Genomic DNA, 21747 nt, shown 5'->3' with positions numbered 1-21747 from the left:
TTTGAGCAGATTGGCAGGGACATGTTATTACTCACAGATCCTGTATAGCCAGCTTGTCTCATACCTCCGTGGTCTGTTCAGCACAACACTGCTTCAATCCTCAGAGTAAGGGTTACAGAAGCAACAACATGCTGCTGCCTTTAAATGAGCAGGCGCACAGCGGTGACGTCATCAGGTTGGGCCACAAGTAGTTTCCAGACCAAGACAGGTGGCCAGAGCGATAGAGCACCTCTGCACAAAGAGCACATATACAGTCAGATGCATAAATATTGGGACATTGACAGAATTTTCATATTTTGGCCTCTATTCACCACCACAATGACTTTGAAATTAAACAAACAAGATGTGCTTTAACTGCAGACTTTCAGATTTAATTTGAGGGTAATTACATCCAAATCAGGTGAACGGTGTAGGAATTACAATGGTTTCTATATGTGCCTCCCACTTTTTAAGGGGCCAAAAGTAATGGTACAAACCAAACAATCCTACATCTAACTTTCACTTTTTAATACTTTGTTGCAAATCCTTTGCAGGCAATTACAGCCTGAAGTCTGGAACGCATAGACATCACCAGACGCTGGGTTTCATCCCTGGTGATGCTCTGCCAGGCCTCTTCTGCAAATGTCTTCAGTTCCTGCTTGTTCTTGGGGCATTTTCCCTTCAGTTTTGTCTTCATCAAGTGAAATGCATGCTCAATCGGATTCAGGTCAGGGGATTGACTTGGCCATTGCATAACATTCCACTTTTTAGCCTTAAAAAACTCCTTGGTTGCTTATGCAGTATGCTTCGGGTCATTGTCCATCTGCACTGTGAAGCGCCGTCCAATGAGTTCTGAAGTATTTGACTGAATATGAGCATATAATATTACCCGAAACACTTCAGAATTCATTCTGCTGCTTTTGTCAGCAGTCACATCATCAATAAATACAAGGGAACCAGTTCCATTTGCAGCCATACATGCCCACGCCATGACACTACCACCACCATGCTTCACTGATGAGGTGGTATGTTTTGGATCATGAGCAGTTCCTTTCCTTCTCTTCTCTTCCCATCACTCTGGTACAAGTTGATCTTTGTCTCATCTGTCCATAGGATGTTGTTCCAGAACTGTAATGGCTTTTTTAGATGTTGTTTGGCAAACTCTAATCTGGTCTTCCTGTTTTTGTGGCTCACCAATGGTTTGCATCTTGTAGTGAACCCTCTATATTCACTCTTGTGAAGTCTTCTCTTGATTGTTGACTTTGACACATATACATCTACCTCCTGGAGAGTGTTCTTGATTTGGCCAACTGTTGTGAAGGGGTTTTTTATTCACCAGGGAAATAATTCTTTTGTCATCCACCACAGTTGTTTTCCGTGGTCTTCTGGGTCTTTTGGTGTTGCTGAGCTCTCCGGTGCGTTCTTTCTTTTTAAGAATGTTCCAAACAGTTGATTTGGCCACACCTGATGTTTTTGCTATCTCTCTGATGGGTTTGTTTTGATTTTTCAGCCTAATGATGGCTTGCTTCACTGATAGTGACAGCTCTTTGGATCTCATATTGAGAGTTTATAGCAACTGATTCCAAATGCAAATGTCACACCTAGAACTCCAGACCTTTTACCTGCTTAATTGATAATGAAATAACGAGGGAATAGCTCACACCTGTCCATGAAATAGCTTTTGAGTTGATAGTCCCATTACTTTTGGTCCCTTAAAAAGTGGGAGGCACATATTGATACTGTTGTAATTCCTACACCGTTCACCCGATTTGGATGTAATTACCCTCAAATAAAATCTGAAAGTCTGCAGTTAAAGGACATCTTGTTTGTTTCATTTCAAAACTACTGTGGTGGTGAATAGAGGCCAAAATCTGAAAATTCTGTTAATGTCCCAATATTTATGGACCTGACTGTATATATTTACTTCTTGGTGTGAACAACACATGTTCAAGCCTGAAATATTCCGAGTATCTCGCCTCTTGTCTTTTTATAAGAGGGGTTGGGTAAAGGTCTGAAATTGTCTTCTTAGGGACAAATTTTGTCCCTGTTGATTCTGTTCCTAATTGGCTACCTTTTCAGAAGTTCGGACCTTCTTATAAGGGATTCTTTGCATACATACTCCTTTATATACCTCCAGTTCCTAGTTGGGATTTGAATTTGGTTTTGGAGGATCTCCAAAAGGCACCGCTTGAGCCTTTGCAATCTGTAGAATTGCGATATCTCACTCTGAAGGTTGTTTTCCTTTTGGCCATTGCCTCAGCCAGAAGGGTATCTGTTTTAGCGGCTCTTTCCTGTAAAGCTCTGCTTATTATTTTTCATGAGGACAGGCTAGTGTTACGCACTAAACCTTCCTCTCTGCCAAAGGTGGTATTGGCTTTCCAACAAGATATTGTTCTTCCAGCTTTATGCCAGGATTCAGTGTCTAGTGAAGCTTCTTCCTTAGCACTGTTGGATGTGGTACAGTGCATCCGGAAAGTATTCACAGCACGTCACTTTTTCCACATTTTGTTATGTTACAGCCTTATTCCAAAATGGAATAAATTATTTTTCTCCTCAAAATTCTACACAAAATATGCCATAATGACAACATGTAAAAAGTTTTTTTGAGTTTTTTGCAAATTTGATTAAAAAAAACCTAAGAAATCACATGTACATAAGTATTCATAACCTTTGCTCAATACTTTGTTGATGCACCTTTGGCAGCAAGTACAGCCTCAAGTCTTTTTGAATATGATGCCACAAGCTTGGCACACCTATCTTTGGGCAGTTTCACCCAGTCCTCTTTGCAGCATCTCTCAAGCTCCATCAGGTTGGGAAGCATCAGTGCACAGCCATTTTCAGATCTCTCCAGAGATGTTCAATCAGATTCAAGTCTGGGCTCTGGCTGGGCCACTCAAGGACATTCACAGAGTTGTCCTGAAGCCACTCCTTTGATATCTTGGCTGTGTGCTTAGGGTCGTTGTCCTGCTGAAAGATGAACCGTCGCCCCAGTCTGAGGTCAAGAGCGCTCTGGAGCAGGTTTTCATCCAGGATGTCTCTGTACATTGCTGCATTCATCTTTCCCTCCATCCTGACTAGTCTCCCAGTTCCTGCTTCTGAAAAACATCCCCACAGCATGATGCTGCCACCACCATGCTTCACTATAGGGATGGTATTGGCCTGGTGATGAGCGGTATTGGGATGCGGGATGGTATTGGCCTGGTTTCCTCCATACATAACGCCTGGCATTCACGCCAAAGAGTTCAATCTTTGTCTCATCAGACCAGTGAATTTTGTTTCTCATGGTCTGAGACTCCTTCAGGTGCATTTTGGCAAACTCCAGATGGGCTGCCATGCTTTTTACTAAGGAATGGCTTCCGTCTGGCCACTCTACCATACAGGCCTGATTGGTGGATTGCTGCAGAGATGGTTGTCCTTCTCCTCTCTCCACAGAGGAATGCTGTAGCTCTGACAGAGTGACCATCGGGTTCTTGGTCACCTCCCTGACTAGGGCCCTTCTCCCCCGGTCGCTCAGTTTAGACGGCAATCCAACTCTAGGAGGAGTTCTGCTGGTTCCGAATTTCTTCCATTTACAGATGATGGAGGCCACTGTGCTCATTGGGACCTCCAAAGCAGCAGATATTTTTCTGTACCCTTCCCCAGATTTGTGCCTCGAGACCATCCTGTCTCGGCGATCTACAGGCAATTTCTTGGACTTCATGCTTGGTTTGTGCTCTGACATTAACTGTCAAGTGTGGGACTTTATATAGACAGGTGTGTGCCTTTCAAAATCATGTCCAATCAACTGAATTTGCCACAGGTGGACTCCAATTAAGCTGTAGGAACATCTCAAGGATGATCAGTGGAAACAGGATGCACCTGAGCTCAATTTTGAGCTTCATGGCAAATGTACTTATGTACATGTGATTTCTTAGGTTTTTTTTTTTATTATTATTAAATTTGCAAAAATCTCAAAAAAAACGTTTTACATGTTGTCATTGTGGGGTATTGTGTGTAGAATTTTGAGGACAAAAATTAATTTAATCCATTTTGGAATAAGGCTGTAACATAACAAAATGTGGAAAAGGTGACGCACTGTGACTACTTTCCGGATGCACTGTATGTGCGTTTCGCATTACTTGGACCGTACCGCGTCTTGAGGCGTACGGATTCCTTGTTGGTGTTGACTGATGCATCAATAAAGACCAGGGCCTGCCTCAGAAGGGTCCAGCTCTAGATGGGTCACTTCTGCGATTAGGCAGGCATTATTTGTCCTCGAATGTGACGGTTCCAGCCTCAATTCGGGCTCACTTGACGCCTGCTGTCGGAGCCTTTTGGGTTGTACGGCATGGTGCCTCTGAGCAGCTCTGCAAAGTAGATAACTGGTCATCCGTTCACACTTTCACAAGATTTTACCGCTTCCGTTCATCGGCGCAAGGGATGCCAGTGATGGGCGGAAAATTCTTAGAGCAGCCTGTTCCGGCACGCACCCCCCTACCTTAATTAATTTCACATTGGTATAGCAACCCAGATGTAAGGCAATCCCCCAGATGGATGAAAAAGCAAATACTATTTTTACTTACTGTTAAATCTCTTCCTTGGAGTCCATCTGGGGGATGCCAATGACCCTCCCTTGTTTGGTTTTTTATTCTGGTTACCTGTGGTCTCTAGTTTCTTAGTCCTTTCCATGGCTCTCCTCCGGGTTTGTTAAACATTAGACTGAGCTTAAGGTGGAAGGGGAGGGGTTATTTTAGGGGTGGGAGCCAGTTTCAATTAGTTAGTGTCCGACTCCACCCATCACTATACATAACCCAGATGTAAGGCATCCTCCAGATGAACTCCAAGGAAGACATTTTATGGTAAGTAAAAATCTTATTATATGTGTAAGATGTTCTTAAATTTCCTCAGTAGTTGCTCAGGCATATACAACTTAAATCAGTGCATTCATAGAGTTGAGGATAAACCTATGACTGTCCTAAAATGTGCTTTAACAAAGGCATTTTGCATCATTCTGGTGGTACAAGGAGTTAAATTTCAGATAGAGAAAGTGGAATCAAAATCATTATGATATTCTGTAAGGATAGTAACTGAGGGATATTAATTATAAGGCATTCCTATGCCACTGATGATGCAGAAATTGTAACCTGCAGTACCACAGCCACATTCCACCATTCCCCCTTTTTGTTTTGTCAGTTCATGCAGACACGGCCTGATTCAGAATGGCACACAGATGCATCCACAGCCATATCTGCATCTTATGCTGATGATAGGCTGACTTTCTTTCTGAGATGCCCACTTGCAGCGTTTTACAACTGTGTTTTTCTGTCTTGGTGCACAAATCGGACGCACCAGCGATATGGCAACGGGACTTATCGCATCTAATTGAATCCGGCCCTATTCTTAATTTTTTTTAAAAAAAATTTGAGTGTAAAAAGTACCTTCTCACCCAACTTATATTTCTTAGTTGACTTCTATAAGGTACTAGTAAATAAATAGACCTGTTATCTGCTGTTTCACCCCAGCCACTCCGCCTCCGTCTCTTTCCCTGTCCCCTCCCCTACTTCCCTCTGTTCTGTTCCTCTTCTGTCCTGCAACTGAGGCGCGTGCATGCATGGCGCAGGCAGTGGAAGCTGGGGTGCACACTGTGCATGTTACATGCACATACTGCAGCTGCGAATAAGTCATCACGCAGGCTCAAGTTTTATAATGGATATGACAACATGTATGTCCTCGATCCCAGCTTCAAACAATTTGTAAATTGCCAAAAAAGAAATTCTTACATCTCATACATGGCACAAATGGCTAAATTTACTATTCAGCACTTTGCAAAATTGCCGTGTCTTCAATGGTTACGCCACTGAACTTTAAGCGGGCAATTACATTCAATACAAAACCATCCATTTTTTTGTATTGAATATAATTTAAATCAGGCGGGCCAAAACTGGTGAGGACGTAGCTGCTTTGAAAAGTGCAGTTTAGTAAATTTAACCCTAAGACATTTCATATGCAGATTAATAATCTGTTTAACTCTATGGGGTAAATTTTCTAAAGTGAGAGTTTTTAGAAGTGAGTTTTAGAAGAGATGTTGCCCATAGCAACCAATCAGATTCTACTTTTAACATTTAACTAGCACCTTCTAGAACAGTGGTCGGGGAACAGGGGTAAATTACCCCACATGAGGTAAAAATGAAAATCCTGGGGGTAATGGACGGACAGCCGGGCATGCATATGAATGATTCTATAATATAGAATGATTCATATGCATGCCACGACTGTGCCGCAGGGAGGCTCTAAGCCGGACGCCCGCTGAGATGTTATTGCCAGCGGGCTCCCGGCTCCTTCCCTGCAGCGCGCGTTAACCTGAGGCTGGAGTTCTCTTCTGAACTCCAGCTTCCGGCTCTCTCCATGCGCACTATGGGAGAGACGTCACGACGTCTCTCCCATAGTTCCGAGGAGCAGCCTGGCGTACAGGATGGCGGCGGATGAGGTAAGTGTTTTTTTTTTTTTCTTGTACAGGCGGCACTACAGGGGCATTATATGGGGGCACTACTACAGGGGCATTATATGGGGGCACTACTATAGGGGCATTATATTGGGGCACTACTAAAACAAACCGTAACTATAGGGACACTACTATAGGGGCATTACATGGGGGCACTACTACTAAGGGGGAACTACTATAGGGGCATTATATAGGGACACTACTACAACAGCATAACTATGGGGGCACTACTACAGGGGCATTATATGGGGGCACTACTACAGGGGCATTATATGGGGGCACTACTACAGGGGCATAACTGGGGGCACTACTACAGGGGCATAACTATGGGGGCACTACTATATGATTTCCTTCCTTTCAAATCAAGGGGGTAAAGTCGGCGTATCTAAATATATTTTGGGGTAAAAGGTAAAAAAAAAGTTCCCTGACCCCTGTTCTAGAAGATAATAGCTAGAATCTGATTGGTTGTTATGGGCAAAATGTCTTCTAAAACTCACTTCTAAAAACACTCACTTTAGTAAATTTACCCCTACTGTATATCTTGTTTTCACATTTTTTTTTATCTTCTCAAATTTGAAAGTCCTTTAGACAAATTCTTGTATTGACTTTGAATATATTTTTTCATATCAACGCCAAAGTACCTCTTTTCCCAAATATAAACAATATTAATCCATCACATCTCACTAACTTTATTAATTAAAAAAAAACTTTTTTTTTTTTTTTTTTACGCACAATATAAATTTTTAAACAATCGACTGCCGATATAGCAGAACATTATTGATCAGAATATCACAACTTTATATTTCCCCGGCGGCTGCTCCTCTCTGCAGCCGCTAGGTACTGCATACTGTACACTAAGGTACTATGGGCTGCTTGATTTACATTTTCCCTTGTAGCTGCTCCTCTACAACCACAGAGTGGGTGGTTCCACTGCACTGCACAATCAGCAGTGATCCAGTGCAAGGGTGCAGAGTAGCCAGTAGGTCTCTCTGAGATAGGTACCTTCTTGAGATGTCTATATAATTTTATTTTAGATTGTATGTTATTTATTTGGTAACTTTTCTTTTTTTTGTTTATTAAATTAAATATATTTATGAGACACTTCTGTTTATGTGAATTTCCTATGCGCATGTCTTATATTTCTTTATGTTGTCTTCAATTGCCTTAGAACCCTCACAGCTGGTTCTTTTGGACCTGCAGCAAATGGGAATTCTCTTTATTATATTTATTTTTACATATTGGTACCTCCTATAGTAATTCGCAAGCGCCCTGTTAATTATTTGTGTTTTTGCCTCTGAGATAGGTGGCTGCTGGAAGATTATCAGATGTGACCATGTCTGAGAGAGAGAGCTCAGCGGGTGGCTAATTTGTCTTATGCAGGCGCTGCCTGGCACTCTATGTGGTTACACACTCTGAATATGTTTGTTATTTAACTACAATAACTAAACTTTGTGTTCTATGCTTCATTCAGGAGTCATAAGCTAATTCAGATAAAAAGCAGAGGCCGCACACTTGGGAGTAGTTAAAAATGTAAACACCTTACTAGGTTTAAGACCGTAAACTTCACCAAGAGCGGTTAATGCTGCTTTCACAGTTCATTAGCAACATCAGTATTAGAGTCCACAGAGTCCTGTCTGGTCTGCAGTTAGAGGTTCAGGGGTCTATTTACTAAGCCTTGGGTGGAGATAAAGTGAACGGAGATAAAGTACCAGCCAATCAGCTTCTAACTGCCATGTCACAGGCTGTGTTTGAAAAATGACAGTTAGGAACTTATTGGCTGGTACCTTATCATCGTTGACTTTATCTTCATCCAAGGCTTAGTAAATAGACCCCAAAGTCTCCCCAGAATCACTCCATGACATGAATACATCATACGTCATACATTAGTGGCTATGCCCAACATGTTTTGTCACTCTAATTGGACTTCATCAAGGTGTGTGGTACAGCTGAGCCTTGGGCCCATATTTATACTAGCTCTAACTCATTTGTATAACATTGCACTATATATTATAGTGAATGAACAGTTAGGGGAATTTCAAAATTTAAGGGAATGGTGTATGTAGAAGATGCAACATAAAAAACTATTTTGAGACATATACCATCATTATTACTGTCTACTTTTAAAACCTTTTTACAATACATTGCAATTCCCTTCGCCTTACAGGAGAAAGCATTGGATCTGTTTAAAATACCAGGTACACTTGTTAGATAAAAGTCTTATTACCATGTCTAGTCAAATGAGACCTAATTAACACTCCTTTTTTTCTGATCAAAAGGATCGTTCTGCTGTCCCAAGCCAAATTCTAGACTGGGTCTAATAGTTCCCCGAACTACACCACTTGGTTAGAAATACTACACTACTAGCATCTGTTTACAAATTCATTAGGGGGCAGCTTATATTAACTGTTTACTAGGTTGCACAACTTTTTATAGTGGGTAATACCTGCAGCTGTTACTTTTTGCTATCAATAAACTTCCGGTACTGTCCCAGCATATTTGCTGTGCATGTGCGGGCATTATGCCATGAATGCACACTAAATAATAAGTTACAGGAAGGAGAGAAGGAGCATGCAGCTTGGTGGGAAGATCTCTCTGGCTGGGGTATAACTGTGGACAGAAGATGCTAACACCATCTTCAGAAACAAAGATTTTCATAGTTTGTTAAATTGCACCACTTTGCCATCCCCATAAATAAGTATAGGGATAGCTGTGGTAATTGATTTAGTGGTGAACACAAGAAACAACAGAGATCTCCTGCATTACAGTGTTTATTAATAGCAGTGAAACTTAATATTGCTGTAAAAACAGCCATTGTTAATGAATGTAAGGGCAAAGAGGATTTGATAAGTTGGCTCCATCTTATATATAAAATTCGTTGGTCGGTTTGTTTATTTGTGTGTTTGTTTGTCCGGTTATGCATCCGGACAACCCTGCACCAACGCAAGGTGGTCCAATTGGATCCTGGCCAGGTTTTAGGGGAGTTAGGGTCCCGTCGGACCGCCCATTGGTGTACGCTGGGCAGAACTTTGACCCGGGGTGCCTTTTCTGAACCTTCCACTGGATGGATTTCGGGACGAAAACTTCAGTGGTAACATTGGATCCCAGAATATATACAGTACTAGGGGGTTGTTGTCCCGGTCGGACCTCTCATTGGTGTATGCTGGGCAGTACTTTGACCTGGGGAGCCTTTTCTGGGCCTTCTACTAGATGGAATTGGATGACTTCACAGAGGGGTGGCATTTGGTCTGGGATGCCTAATGGAGTGGTTGGTGTCCCAGTTGGACCTTACGGTGGAGTCCGCCGGGCAGAACTTTGATCCAAGGAGCCTGTTCTGGGCCGTCCACTGGATGACGTTTTCGTCCAACTTAAGTGATGTCGTTCAAATCCAAAGAGTGATAGCATTAGATCCCAGAAGTCATACTAGGCGGTTAAGGTCCCAATTAGACCTCCTGTTGGTGTACGCTGGGCAGAATTTTGACCCAGGGAGCCTGTTCTGGGCCTTTCACTGGGTGGAATTGGATGACATCACACAATTAAACTTAATAACTTGAAGATTTAAAACCCCGGCAATGCCGGGGTACTTCAACTAGTACCACATAAAATGATAGTCCTAATCCTTGTGGCTAATATATGAAGTTTATTCATTTAAGAAAAGATATCTCACCCTTACGACCAACCGAATATTTAATGATCTGGATATAATTAACTGGTGCAATGTGAGCATTCTAACAATTGCATCATTTAACTTCAATTGCAACTATGCTGAGAAATAGAAATGAACAGTTTCAGCAGTTTTATTCACATAAGAAAATTGGATATTTCACTTGATAAATTATATTAAGAGTAATTTATGATATCCAATTATTTAATGTTTTAAATAAACATTTAAGTATGTTTAAAATGTGCTACACTGGGGGCGTGGCCTGGCAGCCATCTCAGTCAGACACGCTTTTGTGGAGCTCCAGAATCGGGGGCTTTATTTAGCCTACTCCAGGCTTTCAAGAGCTGACTTTTGGGGCAATATTGTCACCCAAGCTACTACTGTGCTACCTGCCTCCACAGTAACTACCATCGGGCCCCTGTACCTCCTGACTGGCCGAGTTTCAGACTTGGGCCTCCCACGCCAACGGAGCCAACCCGCCAGACGCCACGCGTGGAGCCCTACCAGTGGGTGACGCGCCTCCCCCCTTCATCTGTGCCTGGTCCCCGGCGATCTCCTCAGCACCTTGCGCATAACCATTCCCCGACGCGGGGAGCTGCTGCGGGTCCCCGCTTCCACCTCGGGCGGGGAGGACCCTGGCCGCCTGGTGTATCCGCGGCTACTGCTCCCGCTGCGGCCCCACTGCGCCTGGAGACTTCAGCAAGGATCCAGACTCCTGCTTCCTACGCATCCTCCTGGTGTGTAGGAGATCCAGCGCTGAGTGCTGGCGGCTGCCTACTCTCCTTAGCATCTCCATGCTCCGCGGCCTCTCTCCTACCTGCTAGCTGGGCTTCTGTGGTGACGTAGTCACTAGCTGCTCTGTGTCCGGCGCCATCCCATTAAACTGCTGCCGCTGCTGTGTAAAATGGCGACCTCTGGGTGACTCTTCTATCTCTCTGCCGGAGGAAGGTGAATCTGCAGGAGGGGACTGTATTATCCTCGCATTGCACCTGCAGTGCTATCACATCATATTAAACCCTATAACTCTGTTCACTCCATACATGAGGGTCTAGCTCCCTCTTGTGTCAGCATGATGTAAGTTCAAGATTTAAAGGAACAGTGCCTCTGAGAATATATCATCAAAGATTTCCGGTGGGCTGGCCAAACATAGCGGCCGCATTTTTTAGAGAAGCTCCCTGCTTCACTGTTGACCCAAGAAATAAATAAATCCTACTGGACAGCAACCAGGGATAAGCCGAGGCAAGGCGCATACATCAGCGCCGGCTCCCTGCTCTCTATACCACCGGATCACGGCCTTGTGGCCTATTGCGCTGCGGCCATTTTATTGTAATTTCTGGCGGCTGTTTCTCATCTACTGACAAAGTGCTCACTGCGGCCGGGGGAAATAGACGGCGCCTACTCTGACTTCCTGCCCACAGTCCCTCTTCTGCAGACACCTTGTACTATTCTACATATATCCTAACAAGGAGCGCCACTTTAATCAACAGACACGCCAGTATCCCTTGCCTTTCTCTCCTCGCAAGAACCTCTCTGCACTTGGTGTCTATAATGGAAAAATATGTGGCAAAAACCCCCAGGGGTCCTAGAGGCTCGCAAACTGGGCGTAATAAGGACAAAGCCTCAGCATCTGATGCTTCTTCTCCAATGTCTCCTAAAAGGGATGATTCAATTGATGCTCTATTTAACACCGATAAATACAGTTCCCAATCTGTACAAAAAGCTAAAGAAATATCAGACATCATTTCGCCCTTACTTGATATAAAATTAGCACCACTGACAGAGGCAATTACGGCTGCAACTGCGCAACTCACACAACATTCCAAACGGCTGACAGAGGCGGAAGATCGCATCTCTACATTAGAAGACGAATTACATGAGGCAAAATCTCTTCTCCAATCACATGATTCCACTGTGGCGGCTCTTCACGACAAACTTGAAGATATGGAAAACCGTAACAGAAGAAACAATTTACGTCTTATAGGTCTCCCTGAATCAGTGAAACCAAAGGATCTTCTCCACCTAGTATCTACATGGCTTCCTGAAACACTGGGTATATCTACCTCCTCACCCATCTTGGTGGAACTGGCGCATCGTATTGGTCCGGACCGTCAGAATACTCAAAAACGTCCGTGACCTGTCATTTTCAAGCTTCTGAACTATCTTGACAAAGTTAAAATATTGGAGGCTTACCGCAAATCTACAGGCGTTTACTACGACGAATTCAAATTGCTATTGTTTCAAGATTTTTCTTTCCAGGTTTCCACAAAAAGAAGAGAATTTTCCATGGTTTGCAAGGAACTGTTTACTAAAGGCGTCCGTTTTGCGCTCTTGTATCCAGCTAAATTGCGAATCTTTCACGCTGGAAAGCCACATTACTTCGACTCCCCAAAGTCAGCACAGAATTTTCTTCAGTCACTGGGATCTGTCTCTCCTCATTCTACCCTGGATGATAATGACTGACCATTGGGAGAGTTGATAAGTATTACATTATTATATTGTCTGTTTCACATTTCTTTATTGCCTTTTTTCATATGTTATTTTTATATATTATGTCACTATTACTGCTACATTTAGTTGTGGTATATCTTTGTTACGTATTTTTGCTGAATATGTATGTTTTTCATTTATATGTATTCCGACCTTTAGGGTTGTGCTTTTCTAATCTTTTTGATTACTGGTTTAAGTTGGGATGCCCTCAGGGGCTACCAAACTGGGTTTTTCAAATATGTAAAAATTTTGATAGGTTGTTTTCTACGCATATTTGTGCTATCTATGGCCCTCATTCAGAGCCGTACGCTCTGAGCAGAGCGCACGCTCTGAATGAGGGCCGCCCTCCATAATTATGGAGCGTCCTCCTGGACGCTCATATAGCTGTGGGTCACCACCCACAGCCTATACGAGCATGCAGTTTGATGGCCCCGATGGTCTTGACCATCGCGACCATCGCCACTGCGAGCCGGAGCCTGCGGTTGAGTTTTTCAACCGCAAGGCCCGGAGTGATTTTGGCTCTATCAGAGCCAAAATCGCTCCCACTGACATCACTAGTGATGTCAGTGGGCCTGCTTCTGACGGTAGGCGTTCCCTTGGGAACGCCCCCGTCAGGGAGGCACGCCCACCAAAGGGGGCGTGCTGTCAATCAACATCGACAGCACGCCCCCTTTGATCAGACACAATGAGCGAAGGAAAGTCCTTCGCTCGTCGCGTCTGGCGCATGCGCACGACGGAGCTCCCGCCGTCGTGCGCATGCGCAGTGCACAACATCGACCCACTTGCGAGCGGACAGCCGCTTGCGAGTGGGTCTGAATCAGGCCCTATGTCCACACTGGGTTTGCTTTGACTGTTCATGTTATCGGTCATTGTCAGGGATTCCCCGTGACTGCCCCCTTCTCTGCTCGCTGGGACAGGGTAAGGGAACCAGATAGAGAAGTTTCTTTTTTCATGTTTCCCAAAATGGGGGTTGGTTGATGTCTACTATGCCACTAACTGACAATCCTAATGTCCTAACCAAAAGATCCATTATACTCTTATCTTGGAATGTAGAGGGGTTAAACTCACCTGTTAAAAGGAAAAGATACTATGTCATCTTAAGAAATTTCGTCCAGACGTGGTTTTTTTTACAAGAAACGAACTGGAAATCAGATGACCCTAATACTTTGAGGGATAATTGGATACAAGAATACAAAAGTGCGTCCTTCACTACGAAAACACGGGGTGTACTTATTTTGTTTGGTAATTCCATGAATTATAATATATTAGAGGAGTGGATGGACTCGGAGGGGAGGTTTCTATTTTTGAAGGTGAATATTGAAAACGAGATTTTCACCTTTGCATGTATATACGCCCCTCCGGGTCCAAATGCTTCCTTTTTCTCAGACATTTATGCAGCTTTACAAGGCTGGCTAGAAGGTTCCTTGATTTTAGGAGGTGACTTTAATGTAGCATTTGATTCCTCATTGGATGTTTCGGGGGGGCCTAGACAGACTGGAGGTAGACGTGGAATGCCATCTACTTTATCATTGCTTATAGAGTCTTTTCAACTAATTGATCCATGGAGATATTTAAATCCAGATTATAGAGAATATTCTTTTTTTTCGCACCCACATAACTCTTTCTCTCGGCTTGATTATTGGTTGATACCAGGGACCTTATGTCATAGGGTTGAAAATGCTGCCTTAGCTGACATATTAAATTCAGACCATGCACCCACATAGTTTACTATTAAGTTGGAGGTTCCATGTTTCTCCTCTTTTAATTGGCGGTTCCCAGACTATTTGGCCTCTTTGGAAGACTTTCAACAACAACTAGTTCATCATTTTCAAAATTATTTAACAGATAATGTTGCTCATAATCAGAATATTAATCTTCTCTGGCAGGCATCCAAACCAGTTTTAAGAGGACATTTATTAGCTTATGTATCTTTTAAAAAGAAAAAATTACAACAAAGATTCCAACAAGCTAGTGCTACTGTAACGTCTACCTACTCTGATTTATTGAATGATCCTTCTGAGGTAAATAGACAATCATACAGGGAAGCTAAGGCCTTATATGATACTCTCTATACGGAGCAAGCCCAAAGGAATCTGACTTATCAGAAAAACAGATACTTCCGATGGGGTAATCGACCAGGGAAATTGTTGGCAAATCTAATAAGGTCCTCTACTAACCGCAAACATATTTCCTCTATAAGAACTTCTGCTGGGTCACTTAGCACTAATCCAGAAATGATTAATGACACCTTTCTTACCTTTTTTGACTCTTTGTACCAAGCACCCCCTGATGAATCTACACAGGGAATTGAATTTTTGAGACAAGCGGGTCTTCATAAACTCAATAATGACGATAGAGAGGCTATCTTATCTCCTATAACAGATTAGAAATAGAATCAGTAATTAAATCATTGCCAACAGGCAAAACACCAGGTCCAGATGGATTCTCAGCAGCCTACTATAAAATTCTCTCCTCACACATTGCACCACATCTTTCAACACTATATAATTCCATCCTTGCAGGTAATTCAGCCCCTCCAGGTTTTAACAGCTTGAATTATAATGCTGCCAAAACTAAACAAAGATCCTACTCAGGTGTCATCTTATAGACCCATCTCCTTATTAAATCAAGATTTCAAAATTTTCACAAAAATATTAGCTATACGTCTCCAACCTATTTTGTCCAAAATACTTCACCCGGCACAAACAGGTTTTATAAAAACCCGTCACTCTGTTCATAACATCCGCACATTGTTGGCTACCATGATCAAAACACACCAGCTGAAAGAAAGGGGAAACATAGTGATTAGCTGTGATGCGGACAAAGCATTTGATAGAGTGTCTTGGTCTCATCTTATTAGAATATTTAATTACCAAAACTTTGGCCCTGCTTTCATACATGTCTTTAACAGTCTATACCAAAATTCAACTGCCTTTTTGACTATTAACTCCTTAAATACACGTTCTATCTATTTATCTCGTGGCACAAGGCAAGGCTGCCCATTGTCCCCGCTTTTATTTAATTTGGCCCTTGATCCCCTCCTTCGACATTTCATTAAAGAGACCAGATGGCAAGGTATTAAATTTGGTCAGATAGAAATAAAATTTTCAGCATTTGCTGACGATCTCCTGCTATACTTTGCAAACCCAAAAGTGGCTATGCCTTTCCTGGTTTCTTTATTTCATACCTTTGAATCAGTAACTGGGTTTAAGATCAACTACACTAAAACTGAAGCACTGGCATTTTTTCCTGAAGCAAAACTTGGTTGGGGGGATTCTTTTCCTTTCAGATGGGCTGCTGATTGCATTACTTATCTTGGAATCAAGATTACTACGCATCCCTCCCACCTATATGTTGCAAATTACACACCATTATTACAAAAGATTTTTTCAGATTTTACGAAATGGAGATATCTTCCTTTGTCCTATATTGGTAGGTGTCATCTATATAAAATGATTAGTTTCCCGAGGCTACTCTATGTTCTCCAAATGCTTCCTCTTATACCATCAAAGAACGACCTGAAACTGCTAAACAAAGCCCTAACAAAATTTATCTGGGCAGATAAACACCCCAGAATATCACTATTCAAATTGCAACAGACGACTGATTTAGGTGGTGTCAATTTGCCATGTCTCCAATCCTATGCCTTAGCGGCCAATTATAGAATCGCCATTGACTGGATAGGGGGGGCTAACAATTATACCATAAGATCTATGGAACAAGCTTTTATTCCAGATTGGAATCTAATCTCTCTTTTACATACACCTCCACAATCTCTACCAACAGAAGTTAAAGATAATTTATTACTTTATACTACTTGTATGGCATGGAGATTGGTCCGTTCTAAACTGAAAATATCTAGATATGCATCTTTATTTTTACCTCTCTGGGGCAATCCAGCCTTTTATCCTCATAGAACATCTCTGATATTTAAGATATGGCATGATAAGGGCCTTAAATATGTTTATCAATTTTTAAATGCAGATACTATGAATCCACTAATGCGTTCTCAATTACAAGACCTACACCCATCTATTACAATCCCTTTATTTCCATTTTTACACGCCTTAAGTTATGTACAATCAGTATTGCATGGGTTAGGTGAGAGGGACATGGAATGCGGATTGGATAACATGGTGCGCCGTAGACCAGAGAACTTCTATTCTACCTCATAGATATATGCGAACTCTCGTTCGCGACTTAATATAGATTCCGGTAATGTGGGATTATTAAAATGGAAAATTGACTTCCCTGAGCTTTCATTGAAAACCATATTAGCTTCTTATGTCAAACTAAATAAACAATTAATCTCAATTTCATATACTGAAATGCATCAGAAAATCCTACATAGGGCATATTTTACACCAAAATTGAAGTTCCTCATTGGTGAGGCTTCCAGTTCCAACTGCTATAAGTGTGGAACCCCAGAGGCTAATATTATACACTGTCTATCGGCCTGCCCTCAGGTGCAAGCATTGTGGATGAATCTTCACAGTTATATCAATAATACACTTAAGATTAAGTTTGTAGTCACTAAAACTTGGGCTTTTTGGGATATTCATTCCCAGGATACTGTCCATGGCCCCTCCAAAGGTAATCATGTATTACTTGCAAAATTGGCAGCAGCCACTAAAAAGACAATTTTATCTCAATGGATCTCATCAGATCCTATATCTATAACACTATTACACCCTAGAATTTCCTTTTTATTTTTAATGGACTGGTCTGAGGCATCATTGCATAAAGAAAAGCAGGTCAAAATGTTCTTTGACACATGGCTTCCATACATACACAATCTATCCCCAGTAATGAAAGAAAATTTGAGGAAATGTTTTCAACTCACTTCTTGGTATAACCTAGAGGTTCTTAGTAATAGCACTCCTCCCTTTTGAATTTCAGATTGTTTTGAGGGCTGGACTGTATGTTCATTTTGGAATCTTCTAAGATATTGTCAAATATATTGACTCTGATGATGACATGATTTGATATATTTGTGATGTTCAAGTGTTTTATAACTGTTGACCATTCTATATTGTATAATTGTATACAACCCAGATGTGTACTATTTATATTACTTGCAAACCTATCAATAAAAATTGTTTAAAAAAAAAAAAATGTGCTACCCTTTTGATGGTTTTCATAAACATTTTTTATTTAAGCTCTGTACAATATATTGATGTACAATCTGAATATAACTATACATTAATCACAGTGAGAGGATCGCATTGTACAATATTGTTACTGCCATGGCAATAGTCCACAACTGTTTGTCATCCCTCCACTATACTCTATATCAGTGGTTCTCAAACTCTGGGGGTCATTCAGACCCGGTTGTGCTCGCAACCGGGTCGAGACAGCGAGAGAGAAACCCACAGATTAGCTTGCGACCAGGAGGCCGCACCAAAAAAATAAAAAGTGCCCGCCCTCATTCAGAGAGAGCGATCACTTCTTGCGACCGTCTCTGAATGAGGTCCTCTGTCCTTAGGACCCCACACAGGTCGCGTTTTCCAGATCACTCAGCAGGAGCACAGGTGTACTCATTACTCACTGACACATTTTAAAAGATCCACAGATGGAGACAATAATTTTAATTGTGTTTCTATGAGGAGCCCCGGAAAACATGCACTGTTCGGGGTCCTGAGGACCGAGTTTGAGAACCTGTGCTCTATATATAAAGTTGGTCTATACAGTATTGTTAAAGAAGCCACTTTTATGAAGTTAAATATCTATCTTCAATTTTTAAGTTGATTATAAGCCAGAGTTAAATAAAGAAGGATATGTAGGCTTATAATGGAATATTGACTACGTTACAGCTGTACTAAAATGACAACTGCTGCTGCAATGCTATAGGATGCATCTGATCACTGAGAATACACATTGATATTAACATACAGATGTGTCCACATACATCTAGCCTCCTTGCACGTTAAACAGCCCTTCTAGTCGCGCCATGCCGTGGTGTGACTCTGTAGTGCCAAGTGTCATTTTGTGCGACTTTTTACCTTCAAATGCGTCTTTTTCGCACAGAGGTGTGAATAGGACGCACAAGCAGCTCCTGCTGCCGCATATCATTTTAATCAGCAGAAGCTGATTGTGTGTCCTATTCGCACCGTTGTGCGAATAAGACGCATTTAAAGGTGAAAAGATGCTCAGCACGAACTGAGTCACACGGCACTCACACTTTGTGTAACACGACTTGTAGTGCAGAAAGATAGATGTAGGTGGACACATCTGTAATACTGTTATATGCTTCATCACCTTGTAACAGCCATAGATAAATCTGTGTGAGGCTGCTGCATGTTCCATTTTTACATACAAATGTCCACAGTTACAGATAAACAAGCTGGTCAGCAGTCAAAAGAATTTCATAAAGGGAACAAAACTACATTATGTGACTTATCAATCCACAACTGGCTCTTGGAATTTACTTTAAGAAATGTAAAATAAATTAGGACAGTGCAAACTATGGGCCTAATTCAGACCTGAGCGCTCGCAAGCGGGTCGATGGTGCCCTAATGTGCATGCACACGACGGAGGGAGGCCAGAGTTTTGTATGTACATTTGGCATGGTGGTGTAGTTTGACCAGGATTAGGTTTTTGCTATGTTTGAGGTTCATTAGAGCCATGGAGGTCAACATGGTGCCCAAGGGTAGCTGCTGTTGGTGCAGTAGGTGTGGTTGCTATCCAGCAACATATTTATGTAATATACCGAATTCACCAACAGCTGCTGTATCCAGGAAACTCCTTACTGCACTCACTGCTTGGACATTATGTAATTGTAATTTGATCAGTAAACCTAGTACTCCATTATTCATATAATACATAGGGCCTGATTCAGAGCTGGACACTCTGACCAGAGCGCTCGCTCTGAATCAGGGCCCTCCTACCTAAAGGTTTCCCAGCAGGACATTGCCCAGAGCATCACATTGCCTCCACCTGCTTGCCTTCTTCCCGTAGTGCATCCTGGTGCCATCTTTTCCCCAGGTAATTGATGCACAGGCACGCATCTATCCACATAATGGAAAAGAAACGTGATTCATCAGACCAGGCCACTTTCTTCTATTGCTCTATGGTCCAGTTCTGAAGCTCCTGTGCCCATTGTAGGCGCTTCCGGCAGTGGACAGGAGTCAGCGTGGGCACCCCAACTGGTCTGTGGCTGTGGAGCCCCATATGCAGCAAGCTGTGATACACTGTGCTCTGACACCTTTCTCTCATAGCCATCATTAACTTTTTTAGCAGTTTGTGCTACAGTAGCTGTTCTGTGGGATAGCACCAGATGGGCTAGCCTTTGCTCCCCATTCACATAAATGAGCCTTGGGCAACCATGACCTTTTTCAATGGTTGTCCTTCATAGGACCACTTTTGGTAAGGTACTTTGCATACTGGGAACACCCCACAAGATCTGCCATTTTGAAAATACTTTAACCCAAAGTCAAAGTGGCTCAGATCCTTATGCTTGTTTTTTCTGGCTTCTAACACATCAGCTTTAGGAATAAAGTTTTCATTAGCTGCCTAATATATATCCGCCTCCTTGAAAGGTGCCTTTGATAATAAATATATATAATATATACGCACTGTAACATCTATCTTTAACTGTATTAACCATTTTCTTTTAAAACTTATTTTTTATATTATCAAAAAATCTCAATAAAAGCTAAATATGCATATTTGTTAATGGAACTCTATTAAATCAGTTTTAAGTAACTATTATTTACATAATTAAAAAATTAACAATTTTCTGGAACATTCTTGGAAAAAATATTAGGAGCTAAGAGAGGTTGGTCTATCAGTCCTAAGTTATAACAACAACCTTTCTCGAAGATCAGCGTTTTTCCATGAACAGGAAGTTTTTTCCCCATCTACACATTATAATAAAGAGTTTAACAGAATTTATGTACCTATGTTAAATCTTGTACTGCATACACACACACAATGATTTTGTTACCAACGATTTTCTGTCAAATTTTTTAATGTGTAATGAACGATTTTTTTGAACTACAAACGATTTTTGCTTATTTCCTTAATGAAAATCGTTGAGTTGGCACATGAACGATAATCGTTAATCGTTTTAACTGAGAAAGCGAACAATTTTTTCTACGATTGAATGATAAACGATATCGTTAACAATAATCGTTCAAAAATTGTTGTGTGTGTATGCACCTTAGGAATTGAAAAATGTTTTGAAACAAGGCTTTAGAAATTGGGGTCAGTAAGACCACAACTCACCCCTAAAAATTATTGCTATATTTTAATATTTTTTCCTTTTTTATTTTTTTTTTTCTGTCAAGGTCGTGTGTTTGCTAATTCTGCAGATACGGCCTGCGTAATTGGTCTTAAGAAGAAAGTTGTGGCGTTTACATCTGTTTGTGAATTGAAAAAAGTTACGGACTTTGAGTAAGTATAAAACAATTCATAGAAGAGCAGACTGTGTGCAGTAATCTATATACAGTCAGGTGCATAAATATATGGACATTGACAGAATTTTCATATTTTGGCCTCTATTCTCCACCACAATGGCTTTGAAATGAAACAAACAAGATGTGCTTTAACTGCAGACTTTCAGATTTCATTTGAGGGTAATTACATCCAAATCAGGTGAACGGTGTAGGAATTACAACGGTTTGTATATGTGCCTCCCACTTTTTAAGGGGCCAAAAGTAATGGGACAAACTAAACAATCCTAAATTTAACTTTCACTTTTTAATACTTTGTTGCAAATCCTTTGCAGGCAACTACAGCCTGAAGTCTGGAACGCATAGACATCACCAGACGAAGGGTTTCATCCCTGGTGATGCTCTGCCAGGCCTCTACTGTAAATGTCTTCAGTTCCTGCTTGTTCTTGGGGCATTTTCCCTTCAGTTTTGTCTTCATTAAGTGAAATGCATACTCAATCGGATTCAGGTCAGGGGATTGACTTGGCCATTGCATTGCATTGCTTCTTTGGTTGCTTTTGCAGTATGCTTCGGGTCATTGTCCATCTGCACTGTGAAGCGCCGTCCAATGAGTTCTGAAGCATTTGACTGAATATGAGCATATAATATTGCCCGAAACACTTCAGAATTCATTCTGCTGCTTGTCAGCAGTCACATCATCAATAAATACAAGGGAACCAGTTCCATTGGCAGCCATACATGCCCAC

General features: G+C 41.7%; 1 protein-coding gene across 3 annotated transcripts in view; it reads left to right on the top strand.

Annotated features, from left to right (window-relative positions):
- PFKL (phosphofructokinase, liver type) overlaps positions 1–21747 on the top strand; it is a 238173-nt gene that overhangs the window by 197499 nt on the left and 18927 nt on the right. For all 3 annotated transcript variants that reach the window (XM_088451029.1, XM_088451031.1, XM_088451030.1), the window contains one exon: positions 20897–21002. In XM_088451029.1, the coding sequence (XP_088307155.1) occupies positions 20897–21002 (106 nt within the window). The remainder of the gene's footprint in view (positions 1–20896; positions 21003–21747) is intronic.

The sequence above is a fragment of the Taudactylus pleione genome, unplaced genomic scaffold (genome assembly GCF_031769625.1).
Source record: "Taudactylus pleione unplaced genomic scaffold, aTauple2 ptg000536l, whole genome shotgun sequence".
Lineage (NCBI taxonomy): Eukaryota > Metazoa > Chordata > Amphibia > Anura > Myobatrachidae > Taudactylus > Taudactylus pleione.
Note: the sequence above shows the minus strand (reverse complement) of the source record. Positions and strands in the feature narration are given on the sequence as shown.